Genomic DNA, 22,971 nt, shown 5'->3' on the forward strand with positions numbered 1-22,971 from the left:
AGTCGATCCTGAGGCCTCGCAGATTTATCTCCTGTCAGTACCAAGCGAATCGAAGACCTCCGTGATCGAAGAATTTTAGGTCGAATTCGAACCTAACTACAAATTTCTCCATCGAATATTTGCTTCACGCGAATCGCGTATTCGTCGTGAGAATGTTTAAACAGCGAGGTCGCCTTTCTAGAAATTTGCCTCAGTTTGGTGTGTTCCGAAAGCCGAATTTACGCTGTTGCGATTTGGTTTCATGAAACGAAGCAGTGGTGAATTTCAGTTTACATTTGCTTCAGTTTGGGGGATTACACATTTTCTGGATCTGTGTGCAGCTTTTAGGGAGAAAGATTCGAAATTTGGCTTTTACTTGGATGGGAAATATGGAATGGGGGGATTTCTTTTATGAGAAAATTGGAGGTTCGTTGTGTCCAGGGGTTTTTATTTGTAGAGGATCGTTTAGTCTCTGTAGAGGATGGTTGGTTTGTTCGAATAACGAGGTAACTCGCTGTTGAAAACCGTCAAGTATATTTAAAATGATAAATAAATTAATACAAACAATAATCGCTCGTACTAACAGATTCGCCAAAGATAATGCAAATCGCTAATTAAATCGCTGATAACTCGTTGATAATTAATAGATACTGAACTTCTTACGATTGCGTCCGTTTATTTATACTGGTCGGGGGAGGGCCGGAAAATTCGAATTCGTCTACGTTTGACGGATGCGCATAACGGCGACATTGTTTTTCCCGGAGTTCATTTATTATTACATTATGCGTATCCTAACGATATTGCTACTCCGAGGCAAAACAACAACATGATTTGAACATACATATGTACTGCTACATATTTATTGAAATTTATTTGAAATTTCACTTTTTTTATGAAATCCACTCGTTACATGTAAGTGGAAATAAAAATGAAGTTAGTAGATGAATTCGTAAATATATATCTGCTCTTTGCAGCAAAAATGTATCGTCGGGCTATGTCCACAATAGCGTGACACAGACCACTCAATTGCAAGATACTTAATTTTGACACTAGTGACTGATGCTAACTTGACAACGCTGACACTACATATATATTCTACGCGATAAATACCACTGTCGATACGTACCATGTAAAACACATAGTAATCGTGTCGATCACCTACAATTACATGAAAGTATCTAACCTACCTTAATTGAAGATTAATCAACTTACATAAAACATCTATACAATGTCCCACGAACGAAAAGTAAATTCTCTAAGAATTTAGAGACCTGAAATACTTACAACATATTCGACCAAATGAAATCCTTTTATTTTATCGTTATTAAATGTAGTTTGAATAGAGCCATTAAATACAGCTTCTTTTAATTCATTTTCGATAATCCTAGTCGAAGGAGGCTGCGTTTGGTATCTGCCACTTTCTCGTACGAAACCTTTCCAACCTATACAAGTAGCACCCCGTACGCAGGAGAGCCGCGGGCCGTAATTACGTTACAAGTGGAACATGTGGACATTACGTTTCCTTTCGTGCGACTAATCGTATCTGATGTAATGGCTGTTAGCTGGTGAGCTGGTGATCGAAACAGGCCTATAGATCGAGGATGCATCTGCCTATCTGTGGCGATCGCGATTATCGATCGCTGTTGGGACACTCTTACGTTCTCAAACGAAAGCCTATTGAGATGTGCTGCCTTGGACAGCCCGATTAATCTTCGAATAATTGCTTTGCCTTCGAAGTATCGACTCTCATGATAGAGCTCTTTTTTTTTTAATGAAATCGAGGATTTATTATCGCGGTTGTTTTAAACGTACGAACGCTTAAGGGGAATACTAGCTGGTTCGTTGCTGGATAAAAAAAAATTAAATCGAGTACGCGAATGAATTGAAGTTAAGTAGCATTATTTCTTACGTGGTATAACGCGCTACTTACGTGGTAACTTTGTCTAGACGTAGCTCTGTCTACCTCCGCATTCCTCGCGTTAACTTCTTGCACCATTAGGAACCATAGAACCTCTGGAGAATACTTTTATAGCTGTCTAATTGCTTTTACTTTCCAGCCAATGTTCGTGACTAAGTGCTGTCCAATGACAGTCGAGATATTTACAATTATGCCGTGTATGATCTCAAAAAGTGAATAGGATAAACCTATTTGCGCGATATAGGATTTTTATTGCATATATGTATACATTACGTTGACCTGTGCTTTATATTGTACATAGTAATCGTAAGATTTTTATTACTTTCTCGTATATATTATTTTAAACTTGGCCGCTATATTACCAAGCGTTATATTCGAAGAATATTACCAATTCAAACAGCTACGGCTAAAAAATAATTGGCGAATTTAAGGATGGAAATGGTGCAGGTGCAAGAATGGTTATTTCGTTTCTATGTGCTTTTTTTCTCTTGTTGCGGAACAAAATTCGATATCCAGACCGATATCGAAGCCAAGTTATCCGCGATAGGCATTGCTTAATCGAATGGAAATGCAAATGGCTAATGACCTGCGACCCGGCTGACACTTGACCCGACTCGTTCAACATAAATTTGCATAGCTCGCGTTATTTGCGGCCAGAGCTCAACCCCGGGCCTAACCGATATCGTACAGTCGACAGAAAAATAATTCTCTCGATACGATAAGCTTAATTGACTTGAAGCGACACACTTCTATTCGAAACAGTCCCTTGCACGACTTGGATTTTTGGTCCCGCTGGTTTCAGACGTTAAAACGAATTTATTGCCCCTTTTAGTTTCCCTTCAGAATTTTCTACGATGGAATTAAGGACGATTAAAGGCAGCCCGTGTAGAATGTAGGAATTAGGTTTTCAAATATGCATGAACGTCTTGTCTTGTTTTCAGTTTTGGGAACATTTTAAAGAGAAATACTCCGTTTCTAGTTCATCTATCATAATTTTAATACAATTTTCAATCGTCGCATTGACAACAGTTCGGTGTCGTAAAAATTTTAAATTCAATCACTCACGTTTCACCCATTTTTCTACTAAAAAAAGGCTCAGCTTATCAGTATAGCTTAGCAATATAAATTTTAGTCATCGTTTCAATTTATGGGTAACACTAAAACTTTTGAAACAGACCAGGTTATTCGCAACTCAAGAGCAGAATAAATTCCAACGAACAACGAAGGAGAGTAGCACAGAATTTTTCACCGACGAAAGGTTCCTTCTGAAACGTTCACCATTCGTCAATTATCAGCGATAGAAAGTTCACTCTCGATCTGCTCCGGTTCCGTGCACTCTTTCACTTCGAAAACAAATTTAATAATCGCCCTCGGTCACTTGGTATTCTCTGGTGATCTGCATTTTTCCCTGGTAACCGTGTACAAAGCCGAAGAATCTTTTGTCACGGCGAAACGTACTGCTTTTAATTGCAAAGCGACTGTACTTCGTCATCGTGGTCGGCTCGATCGTTCGGATTTTATCGACGGAAACATTTTTAGAGGATCGTTTCAAATTCTTAGAAGATAAATACCTTACAGATTATTATTCCATATTTTTCGAACAGTTTAACGACTGGTCCCGGTAATTCGTATCTTATGCAAAGTGATCACATTACGATGTGTAAACACGAGACAGAGTATTTTAAGTAATTCCTCATTTGAATAATGTTAAATGAATAATGTAGAAATAACAATCAGGCCCTATTTAAAAGAACGTCGTTTGAAACAACCTTCTTTGTCTAGCTTATAATTCAGGAATGACGCAATGTAAATGTACAGAAGTTTCCAACAAACTTTGCCAAATATGTACGTACCTACGCCAAATTTATTATTACACGTATATTAATTTCATTAATTTGTTTGCTTATTTTTAATTATTGCAAAGATAACAGCTTTTGGTACAGCCAAGCATCGATATAAATGAACAGATAATTAAGGATTTGCAAGAGAAGCGGAGTAGATGGACGAGCAAATACAACTACCAGAGGTATAGTTAGTCCTGTACAGAGATTTAAGGTTAAAAAGCTGAAGAAATTCCGAGCAGCTTACGTAGCTTTTAAAAGTTTTACGGGCAGACGTAATGTCAGCTATGAGTCTACGTTGTCTCAACGTGATAAAAATCCGAGAGATGCTACGAGCGGATCGTTTTGAAGAAATTAATTCCATCGTGTCGTCGCGTTCTATTATACATTAGCTGCGATGATCGCAAAGAATAAAATCTTGCAAAAAAGTTTGTCTCGAATTTTTCGATTAAATTAATCTCTGTCAAAGACAAACAAGCGTCTGAATGTCTCAGAATGAAAAAGTCGAGAACTTAAAAATTTAAAAGAACCTACGTTGCATTCCAATATATATTATAAAATAATTTCCCAGTGCCGAACAAACTAGGAAGCGCGGACCGATAAAAGCGTTTCACGTAATTGACAGAGAAAGAGAATTGAGTGAACCGACGTCTCTGGTTGACGTCAAATTTTCCCGGAAACGCGTGCAACGCCTGGACCATATTCTCTCTCTCTCTCTCTCTCTCTCTCTTCTTCCAAGCTGGAGAATTAAAAAACGATCGAGTTCCTTCGGCACCCGCTTATGGGGTCGTAATTTTTTTCCCTTCTTCTCCACCACGTGGAACACGGCGAAGTAAGTTTGTAGATGAGTTTTAACGGACACGGGGCACGTGCTGGCAACGTCTTCTGGCTTATCCCTCTTTCCACGACGACTCTGGAATATACTCAGCAGCCAAACAACTGCGGCAGCTGTCCTGAACAAACTACTAGCCTGTGTGTGCAGTTCGGTTCCAAAATCTTCCACTCTCTTATTTCGTTGCTACGTTACACGCATACGTGTACGACTCGAACAATTTTGTAAACTTTCCGTCTTTTTTCTTTTCTTCCTCTTTGTCTCGTTTCAAGTCTCGCTCGGACTGGTCAAGTTGCTTGAATCCAAACTGACTCGACGTCAAGTGATTTGATTAATGAGGGAAGAGATAGAAACTTGAAGATATTTCAAGTCAAGTAAATATAGAAGGTATACGTTGGTAAACCTCTCGTGTTGTTTGAATTCAAATTCGTGCTCATACAAATCAAATTACATCCATCAAGCGATTCGAAATTAAATTGAAGCGGTAGATAGATAAATATAGAGAATTAATAACAAGTAATATACATAGAATCGATGAGTAATATAGGCAGAATTAATTGATAAAGAGCTTGCTTGACGACTGGCCTTGCATCGCAAGGATATCGAAGGCATCTAGCGAAAAGTGCAACATTCTGATGAGGAAGAAAACGCTTATCAGCGACACGATCCACGATATACGAGTTGAAACGGCGTGAAAAATGCCTAACTCGCCTCGATTCAACTTGACTAGTATGAACGAGACTTAATTGCGACTCTTCGAATCGTCGCTGTTCTATTTTCGTTTCTTGTTTCATCGACTTCGCCTCATTAATATTATGTATTAACATGTATTAACGACTCATGTATTAATATTATCCAGAAATACGTCTTGATTTAATCCGATGGGAAATTCGTGACGATTAAGATGTCAGGTCACGTGAACAAAGCAAACAAAGGTAGCAATCACTGGAAGAAAACGCTTAGTCGTGCTCTGCACGCAAGAAAACGACTGTAATTCGTTTTTATATTCGCTCCTCGATTTTTTGTTTTTTTGCCTAGCAGTTTTCGCTCTGGACGCTACACCGATCGTTCGTGCTTCTAATTGACACTTCCCTCTATCCGTTAATTAAGACATTAAAAACGGCACAGGTGTCGTAACTGCGATTTCTTTGCGTTTGGAAAGTTGGACAGGATCATTTTCTCCGGATAAAATTGAGTCAGGCGATTGGCAAATGTAAAACTTACGAATAACGACACCTTAGCCCTTTCATAACTCTCGATGCAGCGTATACCACGATAAGTTATTAATTAAGTACGCGATAAATATACCTATTAATTCTCGACAAAATTGCTCTGAAATTTCAGTCCGTGAAAAATACCAGAAGAACGTTTTATCGATAGAACGATTTTACTCTGACGAAATAGAATGATTCGTAGATATATTATCGGAACGTTGTATTTTCTCGTTTTGCTCATCGTAATGCAATTATTTCACATAGGAAAACTGGTCAATAAACATTCTGCGTCGTTGAAGAATTAACAATTGACGAGAGAAAAATTGTTCTCTTGTCTAAAGCCCAAAACGATTTAATCCTAAGAGAATTAAAATTGTTGCATAACATTTTTTACCATGGAAATACCGCTTTATATTTTTAGAAAGATCCAGTTTCGTTATATTTGATATATTACTCAATTACTTTGCGTAATTTTCTCAGCTACCTACGCTTCGTTATCTAGCGAATTATTCGAGACAAAGAAGCAGGCCACGGTTAATCAAGTTGCAAACTGTCGATCGCGCTAATTAATGAGACACACGGTGCACCGTTCCAGCGTCTATTTAGCGTGCACGTGACCCTCGTACACCTGTTGCTCGGCGGCCTCGTGGAAACGTGAAACGCGTCCAATAGGGGAACTCTCCCTAATTATTCCACTTACCACTGGAAAGAACGTGAATTCGAGACGAACGAGGGTTGCTGTGGTAAAAATACACTAGAACGAAATACATATGTATTTTCCTCCCCACAGAACAGCCGCAAATCTCTAGAGGTGCAGAGAACGTTCCACGCTATTCGTTATAAAAATAGCATGAACGTGTGTCCGATATTATTAGACATTGTCCTTACATAGAGAAGGATATCAGCGGTAAAAATGTCACACTTTTTGTCGGTATTTTTTTAAAGAACAATTTGCCACTGTTGGTGAAGAAAACATAGAAAAATATTCATCTTGCTTTCGAAATCTTGTAATTTAACGCGTAAAAAGGAATAATGTTTCATATTTTAACCGATACTATGCGCTTCACATCGCATCGGATCGTGACAACGAGAAGGAAAAGTTCAGTATGACTTTCGGCGATTATGGCACATAGCAATGACACGCTAATGACAACATAAGGATTACATCAATTTTATGTCTACTCTAACAGAGGCAAAAATTTCGGAACAATTACGTTTATTAGTGAAAATTTATTTAATCAACGGGATAAAAGAACCTTCTTCGTTGTATGTTTATGATCACATGCACCTTCTAACTTTATTAGCGCCCACGGTGCGAATGTTCAATGCAAGATACATATTTCTCGTTGACGAAAAGTCAGTAAAAGAGTAAAAAAATTGTTTCGATATTGTTGTTAAACTGTATTTCTGTGTAATTGATGTCGATGTAATTGATGTTGATGATTGTTGAATTGGAATCAGCGTGTTCGTTATATCAAGTTAGAAGGATTTTAGATGAGGAGAATTGCACGAAGAAAATAAAGGTCCGTGGTTGCAAAGATTGTGGTAAGATTCCGTAATTTCCCTGTACACATCCTGTGTCGTTAAGAATATACGACACAAGTTGTATAGTCTGCGGTTTCCCCGAAAGGGCTGACCAGGGCTATCCGGTAGCCAGATAAAACTTATCTATCTCGACGACGACGGTTTGTTTGCGCTTGGTACGTCGTCATTTTGTTGATAGTCTTTTCAGCCACGCCTCTCGTATGGTTAACCATCAAGAGGAACGATCGTCAGGTTTGGGAAACGAAGGAGATTCGACGAAGGATTCTTTCAAACGAGTTTGTAAATTACCGTCTTGGGAATTTGTCGTGGAACCAGAAGAGAATCATAGTATTGTATATGTAATTCTTCACGGATCGTACTATTTCATTTTTTAAATCCTGTAGATGATAGAGATTAAACAAATTTATTCGTACGGATATTTCAAGCGTGTTTGTTTTGAAATATTGTATTTTCTCGATTTCGTTCTCTGCCAGGTATATGATTAGCGTTCAACTTCTGTAAAAGCATATGATTCATTTACATAATTCCAGTTATCGCTAGGAGCTGCTACGAATAACGATGAATGTTAAGATAAATTACGAAAGACATAATGTTTATAATATCACATTAGATTTCTTTACTATTTGTAACAGAGAAAACAGTCCATTTAATTCAATTCTGCAAACTTTATCACGGAAGATTGCCATCTTTGTAAAACTGTAACCACGTACTATCTGGTTTCACGAAAGATTGTACGTTTATTACAATCCCAGTTGTATGATTAGCGTTCCACTTCTCTAAAAGCAAATTTATTTACTTCCATAATTTTACGTATTGCCGGACGATGGTAATTGCACGATTATAAATTGCAAAAGATCTAACGTTTATAATACCACAACGTTCCTCTACTATTTCTAACATCTCATTTTCCATTCATTCGTAACATTTCGATCTTAATTCAATTCTATCGACTTCTTCGCTTTGCAAACCTTTGTAAAACCACGTGTTCTTCCATTTAAGAGACATTGTACGGTAAGTTTCCATAATTCCAAGAGACGATACGAACAATGGTAAGTTCTACGACAAATTGCAAGAATTCCAACGTTTACAACACCATCGCACTTCTCTACCGTTTGTAACATCCTGTTTTCCATTGATCTGTTATTGTTTCGATTTTCTGAGCGAATTTTATTACGATACAACCGAAATTATCCTCCAATTGAATTTTACAAACCTTTCCATGGAAGTTTGCCATCTTTGTGAAACCGTAGCCACGTGTTATCTCGTTTAAGAGAGATTGTACGGTGGTCTGCGTCGGAACGAACCGAAAGCCAGGACCACGATATAATCCTGCGGGTAACGCGAGAGATAAAAAAAAGCAGCACGGCACGAAGGGGCAGCCCTTGGTCCGAATCGCGGCTCGATAATGACGACCATGTTAACGAGCGCTCTGGCGACATTGTTGATTATCGCGAAACCGCGTGTCTCGGCACGATAAGAACGGACAACGAGCGTGTTACGCTTAATAATTAACGTCTAATCGGCGAAAGTACGAATCCTTATGGCGTGTTATTAATGTCGCTAATGATCGGTGTCGTACCAGTTAAATCAGTTAAATGGACGCAACTACTGGCGGAAATGCGGGAAACACTATGATTTGCGAGTCAGGATAACGACTGTGGGACAGCATCTCGATACGTCTATCTGTGGGATGAATCTATGGGAAAATCTGTAGATCTATAAATTCAACGAAGAAATTAATAGAGTTGGCACATTTGGATGTTCCGATATTCTAAGGATATTCTTTTGGCGTAGTAAAATTTTCATGAAAATCTCCGCCATCTATATAATTATCAAACTGCAAAATTTATTCAAATTAATTTAAACAAAGGTGTAGATGTTTTTCTATTTAAAATTCTATTCGATGCCGCTATATGTAAAGGAGGCTCCACGCGTTGAAATATCTTGCGATTTACGTTTGGCGTCTTAGAATTTTTTATAATTTTATAGGAAATTAATTTCCTATCGAAAGGAATCATCGAGGAGGCTCCTGATTTGTATCTAGCTAGGCTCTTTCGTTTTAAGATAAATGGCTAGAAATGTTCGCGTCGCAGAAGGTCTCGTTTCTCGCGATTGTACTTCGTTTTCCGATTCTTAGACGAACTTTGTCCAATACGCGTTGAAAAGCAGAATCATCCGTACGCGACTATTTTTTACAGATCTGTTTCTCTCGATTAACCAACGTCTCGCCCGTTTCTTTCTAGTCTTTAACTTTTTATCTTTTTACGATCAACATACCTCCTATCAACGATAATAGAACTGCAGTTGGGAAATGATCGGACATTTTGAAACGCGTGTTTCAACGTTGCTATCGCGCCACGAACTGAAAAGAATCGCTAATGCGCAGGTAAACTGAAACTGATGCAAATTTTATGAAGCCTAACTGTCGATGCACGCATCGCAACATATTTCAGCGAGTAGAGCGGCCTTTTAATATCCTTAAAACGAGATTCCACGGCCTATTTCTATGCGTGAAAATCGTCCTAATACCAATCTTCGCGAGCCATCGTTATTCAATTCGTCGAATTCCACGAAGTTAACTATGCAAAAAGATCAGCAGAGGGAGGAAAGTACGGGCAACAAGTGGCAGCGGCATTGTTAACCGCGGCGATTATCAAGAAACCGCGTGTTTCACCGAGATATCGTGTCCTGGCGGCGTGCGTCCCGTGATAACGTGCATGCACACCATGCCAACTTCCTGAGACGATCCGATACGTCATCGGGCGACAAATTCCAACCACGAGTATGCGTCCGTGTGTGAACGAAGCTGAAACACAGACTCCTAAAACTCTGGTACTTGCGTCCACGACGCGTTGCGACGTATGGACCAATTATCGTAGACATGTTGATTAGCCGGTTGGCTACTCTCTTCGAGCCCACTGGCAGATAAAACGGCCGATTACGCTGAATCGTTTATCGTTTCGCTGCGTTCGCTCTAAGAGCTTCGTTACCGTGGCTTTTCCACGAGAAAACTCGCCAGGCTATCGAATATTAAACGGTTCGCCAATTAGCAGCCACAAAGGGACGCCGTGCTCGAGATAAGAGCCACAGAATGACCGGCATTACGAACTTAATTATACGCATGTGTACCGTGAGAAATCATCGTTTGAACGTATCGATAGGCGAACAGGCCAGATACGAATTTATTGGCGCACGATCGATATATTATAGATTTTCAAATGGAAGATATCTCGTGTATTATATATTCCTCGCAGAAAATTCCTATATCGAAATAAATAATCATTTTTTCCATTATAAAGCAGTAATTTTATTTGTCTCGATATAAATTATTATTCTTAATGCAAGTTTTTGTTTTCTTGCCGCGTATGTAGTTGGGTAGTTTGTATAGTTTGCAATGGAGATCTAAATTTGGACAGGATCGATAAGCAATAGAACGACGGATCGATCGATCCAGAATTGGTTCGAACGATCGATTTTATTGACCGACTTTGACGCAGTCGAACGGAGATTATTAATAGAAAGCTGCTCGACGAATGATATATTGTTCTATGATTTCATACGCAGGTATGTCGCTCGTGGCGAAAATCTCCCGTCACTCGTTTTTATTCCAGATTCTGTCCAACTCTTTTCCTCGTTCCTTCGTATAGTTTCTAGTTTCGTCAAACTGAAAATCATACGAGTACTTGTATCAAAATAAATTCTAGCCAGCGCTATTGTACTTTTATATTTCCATTTTATCTTTCGTCGTAACAAGTGTCTAAAACGTCCAAAAATTATATCGTTAAACGTCTATGCGATATATTCTTTCTACAGTTTTATTTTATTTCCTTGCAAGCGAATACTAAAAATTTACGACGATAATTTTCTTGCTGCGAAAAGCAGCATCGAGTCGAAAACGATTCGAAAGAATGTGAGAGGGTTAAACAAGGGCTACCAGTTTCTCGAAATGATCGATCGAAATGTGCATTGGTATCACGGCAATTGGTATCGAAACGGACCATTACTTTCTCATTTCGCGGCGTTATTAATTCACGAGGTCGCCGCCGGTTTTCGTCTCGACTGACTGTAATCTACCACAGGGAAATTACACGCGGAATATTTTTCAAAGTCCCTCTCCGCCGGTTGCACTCCGTGAATCACGATAAAACAACGATACGTACGTACAGGCCCCGTTTCTTTCTCCCTTCTTTTTTGCCACAGTTCTCGTTATCCGCGACCGATCGCACGCGTTCGTGATCGAAACGAGATCACGACCAATCGGATCGTTCGCCACGACGCAAATTGCCTCGACCGAAACCGCAATTAGCGCAAAATGTTTCGTGTACTGTTAAACGAACAACTGACTGTAATATTGTTAGGTGGAGAAACGAATTTTTATTAACGACTCAACGATTGTTTTATCGGTGAGAGGACAAATAGGTATAAAATGACTTGCGAATCGACGAATATTTTTATATATTGAATCACTTGCGATATTTAAAAAGAAAACAGAAAACGTATATTTTCAGAGAAATGTAGCTACGCGTTTCTCTGTATTTGAGATAATAGGAAATTCCTTTTTCAGCGACCGATTCGAAAATATAATTTATAGATGCATTCGTCAAGATCAGTTAAGAAGTTGATTATTTTCTATTTCTTTGAACATCTGGTGTTAAGTTTCAAATTGTTCGTAATTATACGAAATCGTTATGCCTCTGCACATGGAAATATTTATTCGTAACGATATTCATCGTAGCTTTGAAATCATCTTGGATCGAAAATGTTAATGAAATAAAACTAATTGAAGATGAATTCTGTTCATATCTCAACGATAATCGATATCTGTCCAAATTCTCTCAGGAAACCCATACGAAATTGAAGTAAATAAATGAGAGATTAGATGCGAGATTTGATTTCACTTCGTTTGGAAACGTAGAAAAGCCCGAACTCGATCTGCTATAAACGAAGATACGAATAGATAAAAATACGTGACTCGTGTGACTCGGTACAACTTCAAAGGCGAGTCGATGGAAAGGAGGAGCGAGATCCACTCGAATCCGTCTTCGGTTCTCGGTGATATCTACATGAACAAAACGGATCAAGCCATTCGCTGGAACCGGTTGCCAGGAAGCAGCAGCATCGCCGGATAGCTTCTTCGCTCGAGATATCCCCTACTTAGAGGCGAAGCAGCCTCGACTTGCGTTCGCGAACGAGCACGCGTGTACAACGGGTGTAATCCACCCGTGAGATTTATCATTAAGCCGCGCGTTTCAGTAGATGTACATCGAGTACAAGTTTCGAGTAGAAGATAACCGTGTACGCATCGCTATTGCGCTTAAGTGCAACGTAAAAAGTATTATAATTCGATCTCGGTTGCATCGTTTTTGTCGATAATTCTTTCAGAGACATAAGATTAACGTTAACCTTAGCAGGCTCGGTCACGAAGACCGGTTTCGATATTTAATTAAAAATTGTGCATTCCTTGTTATTTCCTACGTTCGTCTAACTTTATGTAAATTCTTCTGTTATCCGATTAATCAATTTCTCGATTTTTCTTGATAGAAGAATTTACATAAAGTTGGACGAACAAAGGAAGTAACGACGAACGCGTAGTTTTAAATTAAATATTGAAACCGGTCATTTGTCCGGGTCTGGTAAGGTTGGTGTTAAAGAGGTGATTTATATGGCAGATCGATATTATCGATTTAGGATCAGAATTGTACTTTTCAAGCTGTTGAGAAGTGCTAATATATTACGTCGCTGGATGTTAACGCTGGATAACGTTTGGTCCAAGGAGCACCGCAAAAGATATAAAACGCAATGCCTTAAACATTGGCATTAAAATTCCAATTACGTATCTATCTTGTTTCGCGTTAATCAAAATCTTTTCAGATAGACGTAAGTGAAAAATAAAAGACAATTATCTTTTCCCGATCTCAATAAATCTATCTCCGAAGAGATTAATGAACGTGTACGATGCAAACTCAACGAGTCAGTTTCTAATCAAAGAGTAAAACACTAAATTACATATTTAATTAAACACTCTGATAGCAAAATCTAAAAATTCATCCGCTGCCTCAAGTACTCGACTTCGTGCTCGAGATTAAATTTTGTATCGAGTTTCTGTGACGAAACGTGAAGAGATCTTGTTAATTGGAAGCCGCCTATTTCCCTAATATCTAGTTGCAAAAGAGAAATGGCCCGTGCTCGCAGAGCAAGAGGAAGCGTGTCAGGGTCAAGGGTCGGCCACTTCTGGAACAAGACTCCCTTCCCCACGAAAGAGAGTCCCTCCAACTGCAGGAAGTGCATATGCGACCGGGATGCAGGTTGCACTGCTACGGTCTCCACATCTGTTACAATCTGTCCGAGCCTAAGTCACGTTCGCGCGCCTAACTATTCGTCACGTTAATCCGTCGAGAGTCTGAATGATTACGAGACGACTGGTCTGACTGTCAGGGTTAACTTTCAACGGGGAGAAGCGTGCCACGGAGCTTCACTGTGAATCGGCGCGTCTTGGTTCGAGTTCCTTCATTCATAAATTTGGTAATCGCGTGATTCTTGAACTCATCGTTTTTAAATCGTAGATAAATACGTATATTGAAAGTAGCAAAGTACACTTTTGTTTCTACGTACGCAGTTTAAAGATAATCTATACACATTGAGGTTTATCGACATCTAGATACTGTTCGATAGATAAATTTCAAAAATCTCATTGACGATATTAGTTCAACCGACTTTGCTGTTAATCGACGAATCAAACGAATTGCATTCTTCACTTTTAAATTGTAGATAAAATGTACGTAGAAAATAAGAAAAACTAACTAGGTTTTCTCGCACAATAATTTGCCAAATAACAGTTTGTAAAATTTCGTCAACGAAACTACATGAACAAAGTATCGCGTGGTATTGCGTCGATAGCATAAAAAGAAATATCGATGATCGACGATATTTCCAAAAGAAAATGTAATATTACGTTACACAGATACATAATGCATTAATAACATCAGTGCATCGCATGTACTACATTAATCAAAATAGAAAGAGAAAAAAGGAAAGGTACTATATACATAAAAATGACAAAATCCCCAAAGTAAAACATAGTACACTACGTCCCAAAAATCCTGAAAAAAAAATACTCCGTATGGCAAAAAAACCGTAGTACTACCTCGGTACGTAATGGTAGGAAAAGAAGGTAAAAAATATCTTTCATAACCGCAGGAATGGAAAAGAAGCCATAAACGCGAGAAGTTGCACGCTGAAAGAAGGACGTGGACGGTCGCGTTTGCTCGGTTCCATACCTCTGGGCCTGGCGAAGGACTTCATGGCCTTGATTCCCATTCCGGCATAAGCGTCGCCGCCGTAGTCAACGTACATGAGTGCTGTCCTCCCGTGCTCACTGTACATACACGAATTCCCGGATCACTGTCATTCACTTTGCGTCTTTTGTATTTCTCTGTGGCGTGTACCGCGCGCGAACGCGCCTCTATTACATCACTTGGATGGAAAGTAACACAACAAGTAGGGGGTTGAACTGAACTCGTCTCGGTCGTGGTACGATCGTCGGTTCCATCGAGGCAAACGTTCGCTGCTCGTCGATCGAACGATCGAACTTCGATCGGTCACGGCATCGCGAACAATAATTGCGAAAAGGGAGTCGATGGCGGAATCGAAAGTTCTCTTTTAGCCCATGCTAGATCCTCAAGGTGTCGGCGGTTCGGGTGATCGATGACGCGAGCTGTCAATGGAGCATCAGTGGTCTGACAGAAGCGGAGCTTGCCGTTAAGAACTTCTCTTACACTATTCTACACACTATATCGAAATGCTGGTTCGCGAATGAAAACTTTCATCGAATTTCCAAACAACGATCAACGTTTAAAAATGATCGTTCTCGAGTATCGTCTGGTGCTGTGTGACGGAGCAGAGTCGAGAGAAAGTCTTCACGATCGGAAAATCTTCGACTTGCTGTCAACTTTAGACGTTATCGAACATTGTCGATAAGCAAAGGCACGGTTTCGAGAAGCACGAGACCGCGAACCATGGCAGGTCTCTCTGTAAAGACGGCAGGTGAGCAGCTCGGCGAAGAAACTGGTCGAACTCGGCTACGACTGGCAGGAACGACGAAGAGAAACACACGAGGCGACTCCTCGCGTCTTGCAAGCCGGTCCGCGCGTAGTGTCCAGCATGTGTTTGCTATCAATTCATAACCGCGACCCACCGGGCTATTTCCGAATACCTGCTTGCGCAACCATGACTGGTGAAAGAAGAGGGGGGACACCGGAGCGGAAGCAGAGGAGGCTCGATCGCGGGGACCTGGCTCCGAAAATACGCGAGGAGAGCTTCCAGTTCGCGACGTCCTCGCGAGCCGTGCCACGATTTTCCGATCCTTGGAATCGGGCCGTAGCTCGTTTCGATCCGCTCTCTCACTGGCGCCTTGCCGATCGTGCGCACACACGTGGAACTCGACGAAGACACACAAACGAACGAAACGACAAACGACGATATACGTATGGCAACATAGAAGAACACCACTGTGATCGGATATAATACGAGAGTCCCTCGAGAGTGAAGATATTTTTCGGATGATCTAGATGGAAGATCGGGCGCGATCTTGGTGGTGGAAGAGCGGTTCGTTGGTTCGTCAGGCCGAAGCGCCACCGTCGAGCACGTACGACCGCGTTCCGCAGGTAAGTGCGTACGCAAGGAGAGAGAGACGCAGGGCAGGAACCCAGAAGAAGAAGAGGTAGCGTAGAAGAGAGAGGAGGTAGAGGAAGAAGTTCGAGCGAGCGAGCCAGCTGGACGAAGAGGACATGGAAGAAGAGGTGGAGGAGAATGAGGAGAAGGAGGAAAAGGAGGAGGATAGGATCGTGTATGGTGGAGGGAAGAACAGAAGAGGCGATGAGACACGGTCGTGAGGGCAGAGAGGGGATCGAGAGAGTTTATTCGAGGCAACGGGCCGTGGGGGACGTGGCGGCGGAGCCGACGGCGGAGGTGGACAAGCACCGTGGGTTATTCCTTGTCCTTCGGCCCGTTGAATCGCGTAGATTCGCTCGTTGGCTGGCTGACGAGATAACGGAGATCGTTGCGGGTCTGCGTGTACCGAGCCAAATATGACTTCGAGAGGGGAAAAGGACAGAGAAAATGGATATACGTATAGCAAATTGGATACGATCGCTCCCGTTGCGTCTATACAGACAGCAGCAGCAGATCGTGCGATCCGGGTTTTTGGAAATTTGCAAAACTTTGGAAGCAGCGCGTATTAAAACGAACGACGCAAATCGGAAAACTTACTGAGAAAAGCGAATTTGTCCGAAGAAACGGGTCACAAGCGACAAAGAAAAGCAAACACGAGGATTCACGAGCAAAACGCCAAGGTAACGATATACCGAGGAAACACACGATCTGTAGAGACAAAGAAGAGACGATCGGCCGATAGAGAGAACGAGCGCGCGAAGAAGAGAAAAAGAGAGAGGAGAGACGTTCTCTCCCGGTGTCGGGTCCCCACCAATCCCGGTGCACGCTGGCTTAGCCTCACTCCTCGCTTAGTTTTATGAATGAATACTCTCCCGTCGACGCGACGCGGCAAACTCACACTGGCGTCGGCGCACACGACCACCCGCTTCCCGTCTCGTTCCTACCACCACGATTCTCCCACTCCCAACCTTTTTCTTTCCTTCTTTATACTACCTTCGCCATCTTCGTCAATTACACGCTACTCCATCCTTCTTCCTCTTCCTACGTACCTTCGTCACCCTTTGAATCTCTTTTTCTCCAATACTTCCATCCTCCTCTCTTACGTTCCTATCGTTTCGTCTTCTTCTAGGCGTACGCATCTACATATATCTCTCTTCTTTTTTTTCTTCGCGTTCATCTTTCCTCTCTAACAAGCGCAGGTTATATATATTTGTCCTCGTTGCTCCATAGGTTAAAGATGATCGCGCGAGAGAGTGTACGAGGCCCCTCATGGATAGACGCAGACATAGACCAGACCATTCCTTCATTCGGTCGGCTCGTTCATTCATGCCTCAGCCACACGTTTCAACCGTGTAGTCTGCCCGGCTGAAACTGCCCCCACCAACCAGCTACGCTTTTCCTTCTGCCTCTCGCTGCCGCTGACGTCGCGACGACCGCAAAAGAATACTATTCACGGGCCGACGATCTCGCTCGCGCCAAGATTTTCTGACGCGTCCCTCCAACACCGGGGGCGGTTTTCCCCGGCAACACGTGCGGGGGAGGAATGCCCGATGAATGAATCCTCGAGGAGGTTTCGCGTGCTACGCTTCGCTTTTGTGAATGGAGTCCGACGATGCTCCTCGTTTCTTTCTTGCCCAATTTTTACCGAGTATTCGTTTTTTAACGTTCTCTTTTTGTCGAGACAGTTGGGACATTCATATAGAAATTATTTCGCGGTATGCTGTACGTTACGCATTGTCGAACAAATTACAATTACGACTAGAACGTATCGTCTAGCTATACTATACTAAACGACGATAAAAGGAAAGCCAGTCTCTGCAATCGTTTAATTAATTCGGATGTTTGTTTTAAACTACTGTCCTACGAAGCATCTGGAACCTCGTTCGAGGCTTCTTTCAGCTGTACAAGATTCTGGAATATTCGACGCTTCTAGCGCGACTCTCTTTCGTATTAAAAGATATAATGTTAAAGATGATGTTAATTATCGTTCGATCCTCGCGTCAATTCCTAAAGGAATATACATAGTATACTGCTTACACTATGTCGCTATTGGTCAATGACGCGACGAATCTCATTCTTCGACATACACGAGTTTCTTTACTGTCGATAAAAAATGTGCAAATTTATGATATCTTTCATCTTTTCATTATATCAATTTGCTTCGGCTCGAATACCATGACAATTGATATTACCATCACTTGCCCGATACGACACAACGTAGTCACCTGACTCGACAAAAAAAGCTACCCAAAGTTGCTTCTACACTGCGAAATAAAGTTGGCTTTCAACGCGATTAGCTTCGCTACGAGTAAAAGTTTTCTCCATCGTGTCCGCTGGATATCGAGTGGCGAGTTTATGAATGGTCTCGTACTGCCGGAAATGCGTCCCGTAAGAAATTTTTAGCCTTGTCCGCGAGCAAGAAGTTTCACATTAATCACCGCGAGGCAACATCCTCGAGCTGAGAGCGTGTGGCGCGGGAAAGGCGGAGGGACAAGCAGAAATTACCGACGTTGTTAAATAGTGTTTGCGTTCGAGCGTACGGCGTAATTACGTCTCGCCTTCCACCGAATGCTACGTATTCTCGTCGATTATTCCTCTGAAAACCGGGCTGCCGAGTATTACGAGGCGACTTCCGTGCCCTGACGCGAGTAGATCTTGAATGGAATCGCTCTACCTTCTTTTTTCATCCTTTTCGTCCTCCTCCTCCTCCTCCTCCTCCTCCTCTTCTTCTTCTTCTTCTCGTCTTAGAAGGAAACGCTGATTTTTTAGTAATGATCCGAAGATGATTGGTACGGTGAACCGATCATTTCCGAAACGTGGTGAGTCACTGTTTTAAAAGTAGCTTGATATCCTTGAAACGTTATTACATTTCGAGGAATAATCGTAATAATCGATACTGAAAGTACGCGGTAAAAGTTTGTTGCGATAGGATCGAATCACATTTGATCCAGGATTTCATCCACACAATCTCACTACCTCACTAACATTTCCCAAAATATTTCAGGAAATATTTATTTACCCTTAACATTTCACCCTATAAATGTACCTAAACGATGGCCAATAAAAATATTGCTGTAGAGACTGTGAGTATAGACTATAAATTAAACAATTGCGACTTGGATATTTATTTTACTGTCGGCCTCTTTTCTCACATTCCAGTTATTACAACTAAGGCGCTAAAAGTCAAGAGGTCTCGTATTCGGAATATCGACATTTTTCCACGATACTTTGCGTACGCTGTACCGTTCTTTGCCTCGATCTCGTCTGCAATTTGACTCAGTAATTTGACTCCGTATTAGTCCATACTGTCACGTTCGAAATAGTACAGTATCGTTTCCTATCGACTAAAAGCTTCTCGCCTCGGAAAAACTTAAATCGTGCACCAAGTACGCAACACCGTGTACTCTTTTAAGAGATCATTTGTCAACGCTCCCGTTATCCCAAAGGATTTTTCTTTCCGTATAGGTATACGAATATGTAAATAAATAAATAAATCTACAAAGTTTGATTAAAATCGACGTAACGTCATACTTGCAGGGCTATTACGAGGTAGTGGATTCGATTATTTCGAAGAACTTTTCAAGAAAATGAGACAGAGATAAGATCGAACGGAACGCTAGTTATCCAGGGTAAGTAGAGCGTGGTTTATTGCTAATTGGCAATCAAGGGTGACACAGAATAATTAGAAAGCTATTAGAAATGGAGTGGACTCGAACAGAGCCACGATTGCTGTATGATTTATGAATCCGTTGCAGAGACGCTTCGCAGGGAGAGATTAGGCAGCCAGCTGGTATTACCACTAGCAACCGTGCATAATAAAGCGCAATATAAATCAGTGTCAATCACGTTCGAGGCTTGTGCAAACATTAAGAACCATTAAGAAACATTCGGAAACCAGAGGAGTTTGTCTTAAAAAAATACCATCCTCCTATTCGATCACGTATCACGCTTCGAAACGAATGAAAATTTTCGACGCAGAAGTTGGATAAAACATACACGCGATATGTCGTATGTTCGCATAGATAAGCAATTAATAGCTTAACACGAACACGTACATGGAAAATTTTCATCAATTTTCGTATGACATCCGACATACCGGAGGAATAAACGATTTCCAGAATTTTCTAATCGTCCAAAAAAATATTCTAATCTAAAATTGAATCTTACCTATGTAACGTAACGCAATATTCAAATCGGTAGATCGAATCTCTTCGTATCGATTAATGAAAAACGAAAGATGTCAAGCGTCCTATCATAGAAATACGAAACGATATCGGAAATTTTTATCCATTCAGACGCGTTTTACTCCGTTTAACTTAGAGTTTAGAGTATACGCGCGAGACCCTCCTCCCAGCGGTCAACCTTCTTTGCCAACCGGTTGCGCGGCATTCGTTTCGATAAATTAGCTGGGAAACGTTCCGCCGACTTTGTAGAGTCCGGATCTTGCCTCTAATCACGGGCAACAGGTGCGGCAACCGATAAACAACCGGACCGCAGGCGAATATATTCGTCACAGACTCGAGCGAGGGTGAATGGAACGAGAGAGAAAAAAAAATCAGATTTTTCATTTAATTTCAAGATTTTTAAATTCGCGTTGCTCGGGTCGATCGAAGTTGCGCGCTATTCGAGGAATAGAGCAAGGCCGGTTCTCTTTCTTTTTAAGAGGGAAGCTAATTGTAAGTAATACAGTATTATTAAATAGCAGATAAAATCGTGTGACAGCTCGTTTCGATGACTTTTATTTGCCTCGACTGGTTTCGTGTTTGCTACACACCGTGGGAATGAATTTACCTCGTTGGCTCGTACTGCCACCGGAGTTCCTTCCGTTTTGCTATTCATCGAAGATTTTTACACTCCGCTCAGTCGTTCATCGTACTTCCCTTTGACCACCGGAGTCATTCTACACGCGAACCTATCTCCTTCGGAGCATCGAACCGAAAAGAGAAAGATCGTCGAGTTAAACGATTATCTGATCGAGCAGAGTATCCGAAGAGAGGCCGACCTGGTTCGTCCCATTCACAAATCCGCTCTCGGTCGCGGGTCTATAATCCGCGCGCGGCTGCATGGCCGAGAACCCGGAAGGCAGCGCGAGAAAATCGTAACCGTCGATCAGCCAGCGGTGGATATTAATAAAGCGGAAGGTAGAGAGAGACGGACACAGGAACAGAGAAGGAGGCGGTGGAACGAAAAAGCAACGAGAGCAGCCAGCATCTTCCAGAATAATGAGACGAGAGCCGGCCATGAGGAGGCTATAAGTGTATGCGCGGTTTCAGGGAAGAAATGACACGCAGAATGATAAAGAAGCATATAGAAGGTAACAGCGGTAGAGTGAAAGGTTGGGATTCACGAGTGGCCGAAGAAAAAGAGAGAGAGAGAGAAAGAAGGAACGAGAGCGGGATGACCGCAAGAGGAAGGAAGTAGCCTGTCCGACAGACGGCAACAGCAACAACAACAACACCTACGGTGAGTTCTATGGAGAGAGAGAAGAGGAGAGAAAACGAGAAGTGGAGAAAGGGGAACGATATGTAAGTTCGGAGGGGAAGAAACGAGAGGCAGAGGATGGACTCGGTGATAGAGAGCAGAAGCTGTTCCATGGTGTACACTTGCCGAAGGCTAGGCAGGTTTTTGCTCGGGTTTTTTACGCCGTTTATTATAACTAGGAAGAGCTGATGCGCGTTGCGAGGCAACCCGATATACAATGAACGCGTGTAAGCGCGTGGAGCCCGCTCGATCGCGATCGGAAGCCTCCTGCGCCTTCGAACAGTTATTCCGACAGAGTTTTCTAGGGTACGAACCCTCTTCATACATCGCACTTCGCCATGAATGTTTTATATGATATTGTATACTATATTGATACGTAATTTGAGTTACGAAGTCGGCTACAACTTCTGCAACTGAACGAGGTATTTTTTCTTTTTTCTTTTTTATCAAGGAAATACCAATTCGAACGAACCTGATGTTGAAGTCTTTCGTATCGTACAATGTGATTGTTAGAAGATTGCTAAGAGTTTATGATTGATTAAATTACTCGAGCAAAGTTTCCATAGCGACAATTAATAACGACAGAAAGAAAGCAAACAAGAATTTTATATAATGGAATAAGATTCGAGTAAGGAAATAAGGAACTTAGTTACATATAATTTGCAAGGAGTCGTGTCTAAAATCGAAAGTCTGTCGAAGATGAAAGGCAAGAGCTAATAAATACATACGTCGTATCATATGATATTCGCGATATCCATATTTATTCACAGACTACTATTCCATCAATTAATTGATATTTCACGCGATCTTTGCCAACGACCAGAGAATTAAATCTTCGCTTAATGAAATTATCAATTCGTACCCTTGCAGCTTTTCCTCGTAAACTAAGAAAAGTTTCGTTCGTACTGTGCGCTTGATGCGAACTTATTAAGGAGCACGGTAGACGTTGGCATTCTAGAGCAACGAAAAAAGGAAGGAGACGAAGGCAGAGTGTTTCAAAGAGGCGCGCGACCGCGCGCAGAAGGTATAGTTTAAACGTAGAGGTGGGATGGAGAGCGTGAGAACGCATAAACTTATAAGGCACGAAAGAGAGACCGAGGAAGGGAGATACAGACAGCAGCAGGCCGTGCTCCTTTCCTCGCCGCTGGAAACTGCTCCTTAGGAGAACCGTAGAATAGCCTATCCGTAACACGTCACTTCCTTCGACTTTGCCTTTATACCTATCTTTTTCGCTCATTTACTCCGCATTTTTATCCCTATTCCTCCTCGCCGCTACTTTTTCCTCCCCTTTCCCAACGAGATTTTATTTACGAGATATATGGACGCGAGGTAGTTCTTACGATGAGATGCGATAAATAGAAATCGTTTCACTCTCTTTCGGACATTGTAAAGTCGTTTCTTTGGTCCTTCGTGACATTGCAAAGCGATACACAACTATGAGATAAATTTTGATACTTGCGAGATGAACAGCATGGGAAAGAGTTGTTCGAG

General features: G+C 41.5%; 1 protein-coding gene across 5 annotated transcripts in view; it reads right to left on the reverse strand.

The window, feature by feature from the left end:
- The window catches only part of pnt (ETS transcription factor pointed), a 144,382-nt gene that overhangs the window by 45,484 nt on the left and 75,927 nt on the right, over window positions 1-22,971 (reverse strand). Inside the window, exon 1 of one of the 5 annotated variants that reach the window (XM_069112114.1) lies at window positions 14,607-16,537. The exons of the other annotated variants lie outside the window; for them this stretch is intronic. Coding sequence (XP_068968215.1) covers window positions 14,607-14,712 — 106 coding nt within the window. The 5' untranslated portion in view covers window positions 14,713-16,537. Of the gene's footprint in view, window positions 1-14,606; window positions 16,538-22,971 lie in introns of those variants that run through there. 5 annotated transcript variants of the gene reach the window in all.

This window comes from Bombus flavifrons, chromosome 4 (genome assembly GCF_040668555.2).
Source record: "Bombus flavifrons isolate JBK064 chromosome 4, iyBomFlav1_principal, whole genome shotgun sequence".
NCBI lineage: Eukaryota > Metazoa > Arthropoda > Insecta > Hymenoptera > Apidae > Bombus > Bombus flavifrons.